Source organism: Manis javanica, chromosome 6, assembly GCF_040802235.1.
Source record: "Manis javanica isolate MJ-LG chromosome 6, MJ_LKY, whole genome shotgun sequence".
NCBI classification, from domain to species: Eukaryota; Metazoa; Chordata; class Mammalia; order Pholidota; family Manidae; genus Manis; species Manis javanica.
This window is the reverse complement of record NC_133161.1, coordinates 973,167-983,663: the sequence shown is the minus strand read 5'-3', so window position 1 is coordinate 983,663 and position 10,497 is coordinate 973,167. Positions and strand designations below refer to the sequence as shown.

The following is a 10,497-nucleotide window of genomic DNA, read 5'->3' as shown; positions in this document are numbered from 1 at the left end:
CCATGGCCCCAGGTGCCCAGGGCAGGGAAGGTGGCCTCCACGCTGGCCGCCCATGCACTTGCCCCACACTCAGCGGCCGTGTTCAGCTCAGACCACGTCCTCAGCCCTGCCCACGGCTGTCTGTCACTTTTTAGCGGAAACCTCTCAGCAGCGCTTTTGCGCTCAGGGCAAGCCTGACAGCCAAGTAGAAGGGCATCCCGGCACCCAGATCTGAGACAGCGCCCATGCCTTTGGGAAATGTTGGGGGTGGGGGTGGGAGAGACTTGCTCTCTCGCATCCCCAAATGAAGACCATCCAGATGTGAAATCAGAAGTTTAATCTGGCACAATTAAATATATTTGTCTCACACTGGAGGATTTCTTTTGATACATAAGTTAGAAATTATAGTTAGGTATATGCTTCTTATATTCAGATAAATTAGTTTCTATTAATTATTTAGATTCCAGATAGAGAAATAGCTCTGGGAAAGAAATCACAGACATATTAAAGCAGATGTACGCGACAATACCATTTAGAGACATAAACAATATTTTGGCATTTCTCTCCACCCGCCAGGCCACTTTCTCCAGCTGCTGGTTTTTGAGATGAGCATCTACTTAGACGGAGAGGGTGGCGCGCAGAGCAACAGGGTGCAGAGGTGTTTTGCACCCCCCTGAAATAGGGCCTGTGGCACTGAGAGCCGCCTGTGGGCCTGCCTGGAATCGCTCTCTCTGGGGCCGACGGCAGATCCGATGTATGTGTTACTTTGGCAAACCGAAACCTGCCCTAGACGCCTGCGTCTGTGTGATGTCAGCCAAGTGGCCTAGGTGACCAGGACTCTGACGTCTGGGAGGGGCTGGGCAACCCTGCACTGCTTTTTCCAGTTGCTGTGATCCCACAGCTGCCCACGTGGACGCCCCTCACCTCCTCCTTTCTGGGAACAGGGTGGAAGTACCGTGGCCTGCTCTGGGCGCCAGCAGGGCCAAGGCCTCCCCGAGGGGGCCCACAGATACTAGTGGGAAGTGGCGCTTCCCAGGCCCCTCGGAGCTTTTCACTTGCCAGGGTCATACTCCCTGATTCGGTGGCTCTTCAGGGAAGCACGCATTAGCTGTGCCTGTTCTCGAAGGTGTAAACCCATGTTTTAGGTTTAAAAACAGGTCTCAGTGTTGGCTGCCAAGTGCAGCTTCCTGGGGTGGCAGCCTGGGAGGTGCGCCCTCTGGGATGGAGAGGCGTTTGCTCCAGAGGCCCCTGCCTATCCCAGGGGGTGGGGGGTGGAGACGGGCTGTCGGCAGTGCCTGGACAGGAACAGAAGGGAGACGCCTGACGATCTTACTCCTGGCCCCAAAGCTGCAGGATGTTAACAGTTCTGCCGGTCTAACTGCAGAAAAAGCCTCGTTTCTCCTGGTGGAAGCTGCCCGGTGGCCTTCACCTACTGCCCGGGTCTCCTGCCGGGGCAGGGAGTCATCCTCAGTCACAAGCCAGCTTTTGTTGGAGGCCACACGGAACGCACTGATTACTGCGTCATTAATGTGACACTGTTTGCCATTAAAAATGTGGATGTGTGCTTTAAGGAAAGCTAACTTTCTCTCAAGAAAGTGAAAATAGATGAATCGACTACCCCCTGTAACTGGGTGCTCCCCAGAACCTCCTTATCATTATTTGGTTGAACAAAAATACACATTTTAACTGCTAAACTGTGCTGACTACGAGCATTAAGGACCCCATAACCAGACAGTGACACCAGAAGGTGCATGACGAGGTCCTGGTCCCCAGAGGCGCCTGCCGGGCCCGGGCCGCGCCTCACTGCGGGAGGGCCCTGAGGATGGCGTTCACCTCTTCGGCCACCGCTGTCAGCGCAAACTGGAACTGGTCCTGTGGGACAAGGAGGGGGCGGTGTGAGCGGGGCGGGCTCCTAACTGCCCGGCCTCCAGCTCCGTGCTGTTAGTTCACACAGAGAAATCGGAAAAAAAACAAACGTGCCACATCCCTGTGGGCAGGAAGGTAGGGCCCCAGGTGCTCACGGCCCGGTTTGGTGACCAGAGCTCCTCGAACTGCATAGGCTCCTTGTCAGTGGGAGAAACTGCCCATGGAAACTGGGCAGGGCAGCAGCTGGGCAAGGCTCTGTGCCCTGCCTGCTCCTGAGTGTGTGGACCACCGTGTGGACGGTGGGGACGGCTGCTGGCCACTCTGCTCCATGCGGACACAGGCCCGCCGTGAGACCAGTCCCCCCACCGCCCAGGGCGTCCTTGCCTCACGTAGCCCCACAGGGCCGACGCTGCTCTGAAGTCAACCGCCGGTGCAGCCCAGCCAGACTGTTGCATCTGCCAGGAAACCGTCTCATCCACAACTTGTCCCAGCAGAAGACCTGGGAAAGCACATGTGCCCACGGACTCCAGGCACATGGGAAGGACACGCCACCATACATGTAAAACCCGCCAAGACTGTCAGGTAGAAATGAATGGGAGCGGTCAGGGCTGCCCGTTCCTCTAAAAGATGAGGGCTCAGCAAAGAGCAGGGCCACTGCCTCTAACCTGCCCTTCCTGTCCTTCAGCAGCCACGTGGCCGCCTCTAAGTGCTGCACTGAAGACCTGACGCTGCCCATCAGGCCCTTACTAGGACACCAGCCACGGAGGATGAATGGTGTACACTAGCATCTAGCTGAGGACCTTTGCTCAGGGAAGCCCTGTCAGTGGCTTAAATTCTTGACGATGCAAGTAACAGGGTAGGTCCTGGCTGGAGATCAAAACACTGGGGTGAATTCTCATTTGAATGTCCAGTACGAAACAAACGCAGACGTTAGCTCGGATTAAAGAACAGAAAGTCAAGATAACTAAATGCTCACTTAGGGTCAGAAGACAGCTTCTCCTTCGGCACCTCTGACCCTGACGCCCAAGGAATGTCCTCGTGTACAAAGGTGGCATGTGTCAGCGCCTCCTCCCAGAGACCGTGGGCGACGGTCAGGGTAGACGGCTAGCTCCCCCCCGTGCCCGCTCTGCTGGCAGCCGCGTCAGGGCTGGAGCTGTGGGGGGCGCAGCTGAGCGAGCCCACGCCTCCCAGCCCTGCTCTCCCCTCGCTGAGCGTCAAGGCCCCCACCTTCTCTCCCCGGAATCCGGAACGTGGCTTCTCAAGGGGGCTGGTGCTCAGGCCCCGGCCTCACCAGGGTGGCCCACCGACCTGTCAGAAAGCCGCCTCCTGTCCCTGTCGTTGAGCTAGTGGTTTGTTAATGGAACAAGGCGTTGGGAAGACCCAGGTTTATGATGTGTGAGCAGCCACACCAGGCTATTTCTTCTCAAAACATTGACTTGCCAGTGGACAGACCGAGATCTCAATGACTTGAAAGTGTGTAGAAGACCCAAAATGTGGGAGTCTGTTTTATGTGTCGTACATGTCATACGCCCGTTTATATCTCGACCCAGCAGAAGTCTATGCTCAGAAATAACCTCTGAAGGGCGAGTAGGAAGACGTGAAACATGCTCTCCCTGGTAGACACGTGCTGGAAAACACCAACACAAGAGACGAGGACTGCACTTCTCAGAGCCCACGGGAATTCTGTGCCGCCAGTGCTTATGGGATGTTGAGTGGCGACAGCAGATGGCGGCCTGCACCTATGGCTGGATCATGGCCCCTTAAACACACTGGGCTCGCGGGACAAGTGGGACGGGGACGTGGCCTGTGGCCATGGGCACAGTTTCAATCACTACAGTGTGGATGGTGTAGCCCCGGGGACCTCCCCTGGGACGCAGCATGCTTCACTGCCTGGGCTCCGCTGGGCCTGGGTGGCTCTGAGAGCTTTGGCTGGCAGTGGGTCTCTCTGGGTGAGGGGTCCCGGGAGGGATGCGTGCCGGGCTCCTTAGGGCTGGCCCGCGATGAGGTGGGAGCTGCCGCCTTGCTCTGTCATGGAGGGGTGTCGGCTGCGTGGCCGCACTTGAGTGCACCCTGGTGCCAGCTACTCGCCCTGTCGCGGGTGGTGACCATGTGCAGACCCGCAGTTTGAGTGGTGCCGCCTCAGCTCAGAGGCCTGGACTGGTGCCCAGAAGTCAGGGAAGGAATCTGGCACACAAGCCGGGAAGGCCCAGTGTTTGAAGTCCTTTCTCCATAGAAGTTTACTTTAAGGAAACCATTAAAATAACAGCATAAGCTGCACTTGAAGATAAATACAATAAAGGACAAAATGACCACTTTGGTCTAGATTCAATCCAAGACGACAGTTGTCTAACAGGAAGGGCTTAGAGCGTCCTGGTCAATGTGTCTGATCTGGCTGGCTTTGCAGAGACAGGAAATCAGAAAGAGAGCCGAGATGCTCTAAAAGAGAAAAAAACACACTAAAACACAACTTGTGTCCTGCGGACATGGGCCCTGGTATCTCCCAGGTTAGCTGCCCCCAGTGTGAGGAGTGGCTGAGGCAGGACGTCCAGCGGGTCAGGCTGGTGAGTATCTGGCCCCAGCCTGTGTCCACGCTGAGCAGGGACGTGACAGAAGTGGCCCTGCCCAGGCCGGCTGTGACAACCGAAGGTCCCGTGCGCCAGCCCAGGTTGGAGGGCAGCCACATGCTGCTCACACGCGAGGCGCTTGCTGCCTTTGGTTGGTATTGGTGACCCCCGGGCTAGATCACCTGGACTGGGAAAGGGTGGAGTGACCACACACACCGGCCGTGCATGGCATGGGGCCTCAAACACTGTGCCCCATGTGGCTCAGTCCATGTGTGCGTCCAATGGTGTGGACATGGAGTGGGGCTCAGCCCTGTTCTGTAAGCTGAGTGGCCTCGGGTCAAGTCCTGAACCTCTCTGTCTCTCATGCGGGGCCGTGAGGGCCAGCAGAAGAGCCCCAGGCTGCTTGCGCTCTTTCCGGGTGGGTATGTGAGCTCCTGCCTACACTCTGGACTCTTCAGGGCCACCGTGAGAGGCTGCCCCAGACAGCTGTGAAACCACCCCTCCAGGGCAGCTCCCAGGCCTCCCCCAAATGGGGCAGGGCACACCCCTTCCGGAGAAGACCAGCCCCTGGCTCTGCCCCTGACTGCAGATGCCACAGCAGGGGGGACCCCCCACAGCCATGTGCTCAGAGCAGGAGAGACAGTCAGAAATGCACACTTGCAACAGCATGATGGAGCAGGGTGTGGGCCCGGGGTGGCCCGTGGTATGAACTGGATCACGTGTGGTCGGTGTCTGTGGGCCCAGGCATGGCACAAGGCTGGGGAGGTGTGGGCCAGTCTCTGACGGGCCCCGTGTCCCAAAAGAGAAGAAGGCAGGTTAGGGCATGGGCTTGGAGAGCAGGGTGAGGTCCAGGGGCAGAGACAAGGCGGGCAGAGGCCAGCAGTACGTGGAGCCATGTGTACATACCACACAGAGCCCACATGCCCCAACGTGACACCGTTCCTTCCTGGGGGCTGAAGGCACTAGTCAGTTGGCTTCTATTTCTAAAACTGACCAATGTAAAGAAGGACATTTTGTTAAGGAAAGGAAGGTGTCTGGACTTTGGTTAAAAAAGCACCTTTCATTGGAGGGCGGGAGGAAGGAATGTGGCAGCAGGATGCGCAGACGGGGAGACCCATTCTAACCGCACCTGTGCTCACACCCCTCCCTAAGGAGCACTGCAGGTGCCTGCCGTGTGCGTGTGTGGCAGGGGCGGTGTGGCAGCTCCTGCCAGCTTTCACCCCGTACGGCTGCTCACTCCTGGGGTCTGTGTCTCATCCCTCCGTGGCAGGGATGCCACAGCTCAAGGAGGCGTTTGTCAGGCATCGTGGGCTGAGTGGAGCTTGTTTCCAGGTGGAAAAGCAGCCATCTGTGACTTTTTAAAAAATAAAAATGGCGTTTGCTGTCTGTCAGGCTGGGTGCTGGGCAACCGGGGCTCTGTCGTTGTCCAGGCCCTGGTCTGGCAAACCGCCTGACGTTGGGGCCGCAGGCCAAGGCCAGACTAGGGCGGAGGTCTTCACTCCTTAAGAGGCTTCTCTGGCTCTGTTTAGAAGAGGTTTGTGATTCTTTAAGAGAAAATTAATTTTGCCTCAAAGCCAGGCCATGGCTCTATTCCGGCACGTCAAGAAAAGATCCTGCAGGTCATAGTGCGCTCAGCCCGACTTCACGAGGCCCTTGGCTTCTGGATTCTCAGCACAGTGACTGGGGCTTGGACTCCCCCTCCCGCCAAGTGCCAATGCTGGGCGACACTGTTGGCGCCTCGCTGAGGCATCCAGGCAGACGGGGGGGCTCAGCAACTGCTCGGCTGCATGGGATCAGTGGGACCCGGGAGGTGGGTGACTTGCCTGGTCCCAGAACTGTCCCAGAACAGGTCCCGGTCACCGTCTGCAGGCCCTCCGGATGGCGTCATGTCACAGGAGGGTTCTTATGTGTAGGAAGTGACTTTGTAAGGGCATTTTTAACGATTTCAGGTGTTTTGTGTTGGCCCTGTTGGCATATGGGCTGAGGGCGACCTTGAGAAGAGCAGAGCCTGGATTCTGTGGCACAGGTACTTTTACAGGGCACACGTGGGAGCTTTTGCTGTCACTGGACACAGATATTTCCGGAATGCTGAAGGCACAGCCTATATATTCACCTCACCTCTGGTTGACCCGAGGCCGACCAGACAGCTTTGTTTTTCCCACTGCTGCAAACTTGGCCTTTTTAGTGAGCATGGTGTCCGGGGACCCCAGCACACCCAGGGGACATTCTGGTGGTCTCTGTCCTGATGTCCCCACAGCAGAGCTGTGGTTCTGGGAGACAGAAACAGAGGGTCTGGATGGACTGTTGAGTGAATCCAGAACATCCCCCTAAAGGGTGCTGGGGTTTGTCACCGACATCTATGAAAATGCAAAGTTCCTCTCCTTCCCCAGACCTGGGGCTGGAGGGCCCCAAAGCCTTGCAGCTGGCTGTGCCCGTTTACGCCGAGGGGCGGAAGGGCAGACTGTGCCCTGGGGTGCCCAGGGCGGCAGGCCCTCGAGAACGGCAGGGAGGCCCCCAGTGCCCGGGGACCCCGAGGCTGCAGGCAGTACCTTTGTCTGGACCATGCCCGGTCTCTGGTCCCTCAGGTGCTCCAGCGTCGCGGCAATGTCGATCTCTTTAGCGCCTGCAACAAAGAGAAAGCGGGGTGAGCTCACACAGGATGAGCTGCGCCCCAGCTGCCGGGTTCCCTTCGGCCGAGGGGCCAGTGGAGAGTGACCACACTCGTCCCTCAGCAGACCCGGAGGCAGCTGCGATGCCAGCGTTCACCAGCTTTCATCAGCACTGACTCGAGAGAGGCTGAAGCTGTTATTGGACACCTATGCAGGCGCCAACAGCAAGCCGTTGCCATTAGAAACCAAGGCTTGGCTCCTTTTTTTTTTTTTTTTTTTGGTGGCATTTTAAAGGATGTTTTAAATCATAGAAAGTGACATATAAGCTTTAATTTCAGTTGCATAGGGTTTTATTTTTACTTCAAGAAACAGAAAATTGGGCTACCTGCATGCATCTTTCTACTGGCAGGTAAGCATGTTGCCCGCTGTGAGGTTCCCACTGAGGAGAGGGGCGGCGCCCTGGCTATGCCCAGAAGCTACTGCTTCCCAGGAGATACCCCCGACCACAGAGCATCTGTCTTCTGGTTCCATGGCTCGTGTCGGCGGCAAACCAGCAGCCAGGGGTTGCGACGGGCCTTCTTCAGGGTGACCATCAGCGGCAGGTGGAATGTGGGGGGACAGCCAGTTCAGAGCTGCTGGCAGCCAGCAAGGCAGGGATGGGTGGACGGCCAGGGGGAAGCACTGCATCGGGGAGAGCAGCTCGCCCAGGAGAGCAGGAGCTGAGCTGTCGCCTGCCCACACTGGGCTCTGCCTGGGCCCACGTCCCACCCGCACGGGGAGGCCCAGGAGTCTGCCAAGGCCGCACACACAGTGCTCGGCTTGTCGTGGGCCATCGGGGTGGCGGGCCCCTCAAGGGCACTGAGCTGGCAGCCTCTCCAGCTAAGGAGCCATCCTCCTGGCTGTGGGGACACCATGAGCCCCCAGCCTGAAGGCAGGGCTTTCGGAAGGAGGAGAGTCCTTGGGGGGCAGCCGATGTCCCCCAGGGAGCTCAGCAGTCAGGGGCTTGGCTGAGAGACTCTCGCAAGTAGAAGACAAGGCTCGACTGCCTGGGGCGGCTGACTGCGCCCCTCCAGGCGCTAAGGTTTGGAAAGCTGAGGAGGCCACAATAAATACAATCTCATTTAAAGGGAATCTGTGAATTTAAAACAGTCTGAAAAAAATGGATGAGTTTGTCCTGCCAACAAATGGGGGAAGTAGGACGAAAGGAAGCCAAAGGGGTCCCACGGCCACCGTGTGTGGCAGCCCCCCCAGCGGCCACGGTGTGAAGAATGCGTCCTCGTCCTCCCAGAGTGCCCTCCTTCCGAGCCACGTGCGAACTACAGGAATTAGGATGCATAAAAACATTCTTCTTCAGAGAACAGCTTTGCCTTAAGAAAGTCAGATCCTGCATGGAGAGCACACGAGGGGGGCAGATGTTCGCTGTGTTCCACGCGTGACATTTCTGTTCACCTGCCATGTGCACAGCAGCTGCGATGACACCGTTCGGTAAAGGCTGCCACTCCTGGGCACTGTACACACAGCTTTGCCGTGACCGACATCTGCACAACTGCGGACAGATGCAAGAGGGCATGGTGCGCTCACCCCCATCTCTGCGGCAGCCCGTGGCGGCGAAGCCCCAAGCTGGGAACAGCGCTGAGGTGTCCTTGCAGGGACCCAGCGAGGCGATGCACAGCCATTCCCTGGTTTACAGTATTTGTTAGAGGCTCAGTAAATGCTACTTCAGATTCCAGGAACGGAACCAAATTGGATCGATTCCATTCTGTGCCAGCTGCCAGGCACGAGGGCAGCCAGTTAGCATCTACGGCGACTGTGTTACTTCCTGGCCCGGGTCACGAGTCTCAGGAGAATCGGGGACAGAGAGTCTTGTCAACAGAGAAAATCCCAGTCCTTCCAAAATGAAACGCTGAAGGCTTCATGTGCGCACGGACGTTGACCCTGCCCTTTTAAGGTTGCTCACGGTACTTTCCCTCAGTCCCTGGACTGTTTTAAAACCTCTTTTAACAGCTCTTTTATTCCAAAGGGCTGGTCTGTATGATCCAACTAGTGTCGGAGCTGCACACACCCTGTGGCCACTCGCTGGAGGTCACCTGTGTGGTGGCTCCTCACAGGCTCCGGCTGGGGCACGTCAAGTGCTGGGCCATGCCTGGCACGGGCTGTCCGTGGGCACGACTGTGGGGTGCCGCCCCAGCCACGCCCCACCCTCCATGAATAAAACCTTTCTTGTTTTTTTCCTCTCTGACACCCCTTTGGACTACTGTTTTTGAAGGAAAGAGAGAAAAAGGCAGGAGAAAGCCTAATTAGGCTGTCCCTGGACAAGGTATTTAAATATGAAACAATCTAGGGAAGACAGCTCAGAATTATACTTAGCCTGAAACCAAAATCGAACAGTGGAGGAAATCAAATTAGTGCTTAAAAAAGTGCGCAGCGCTGAGATCAGGGAGATGATGGAACCATTGTCAAGCCGGAATTGCCCAGTGCAGATGACCGCTGTCTCACGTGCTCAGATCAAGAATGATGAGTTATTTGACGTGTGTGCAGGGAAAACTTCACAGAGCTCACGTATAAGGGACAGACAGACACAGGGAAAGGGTGCTGGGTCCTTTTCTGCGACCCTGAGCATTGGCATGACCTCGTGGAGCCCAGAACAGAACATCTGCATTTATGAAACAGGTTGCGGGGGCTGGGAGGTGGGGGGCAGGTGTGTGAGGTCTTCGTTACTCTGAAGGCTTTACTGCACATGAAGGGTTTGTCTGGATCCTCCAATACCTAGGAAGCCCCCTCAGGTGCGTGTGAAATGGGAGCTCTCTCTTCAAAAATTCCATTTTGCTGAAAACATGTTAGGCTTCAGATGAACAGACCCATTGGGCGTGGTGCTCAAGCCAAACCGCACGTGAACAGCCGGAGACTTCTAACACCTGGAAAGAAATCCTGTGTAGAAGGCCAGACAGGAGCAAGACAGACACAGGGGGCTGTAGCTGGAGAAGCAGTTTCTGGGATTTCCTACTTGAGCTGCTTCGTGACTTCTCAAGCACTAGAGAAAATAATGCACTTTTTAAAGTCACTCTGTGGTGACCCCACGCCACGCCGGCTGCCGGTCAGTCAGGCTGGCTCCTCTCCACGCGGCCCATCATCCAGCCGTGCGGGGGTCGGTCAGCGTGCATAGACGCGGGGCGGACATGGTCGGCTGGCGCGCTGCAGGGGATGGCCCACCTGGGTGCCATCTGGTTGCTGCCCAGTAAATACCTGTTTCTCCCACTGTAACTTCTAATTCATTGGGTTCACTGGTTTTGAAGTTTCCATATTGGTTAAATACATTTTTAAGATAAGTGAGGTATTTCCAGCTCTAGATCAAAAGTGTTAGGATTAAACGTTAACATTAAAAGAACATTAGTTATTATCACAGTATTAAAACTATTTTGTACAATGAAAGAATCAGTTGGAAGTCAAAGAAAACCAAGCTCTTTACAAGGTTTGCTTTC

At 56.3% G+C, this 10,497-nt stretch overlaps 1 protein-coding gene across 4 annotated transcripts in view; it reads right to left on the bottom strand.

Annotated features, from left to right (window-relative positions):
- Nucleotides 1-301: 301 nt before the first annotated feature.
- The window catches only part of PTPRN2 (protein tyrosine phosphatase receptor type N2), a 695,060-nt gene continuing 684,864 nt past the window's right edge, over nt 302-10,497 (bottom strand). For all 4 annotated transcript variants that reach the window (XM_036999404.2, XM_036999402.2, XM_036999403.2 and 1 more), the window contains 2 exons: nt 6,959-7,032; nt 302-1,851 (listed from right to left, as the gene is read on the bottom strand). In XM_036999404.2, the coding sequence (XP_036855299.2) occupies nt 1,780-1,851; nt 6,959-7,032 (146 nt within the window). In that variant the 3' untranslated portion in view covers nt 302-1,779. The remainder of the gene's footprint in view (nt 1,852-6,958; nt 7,033-10,497) is intronic.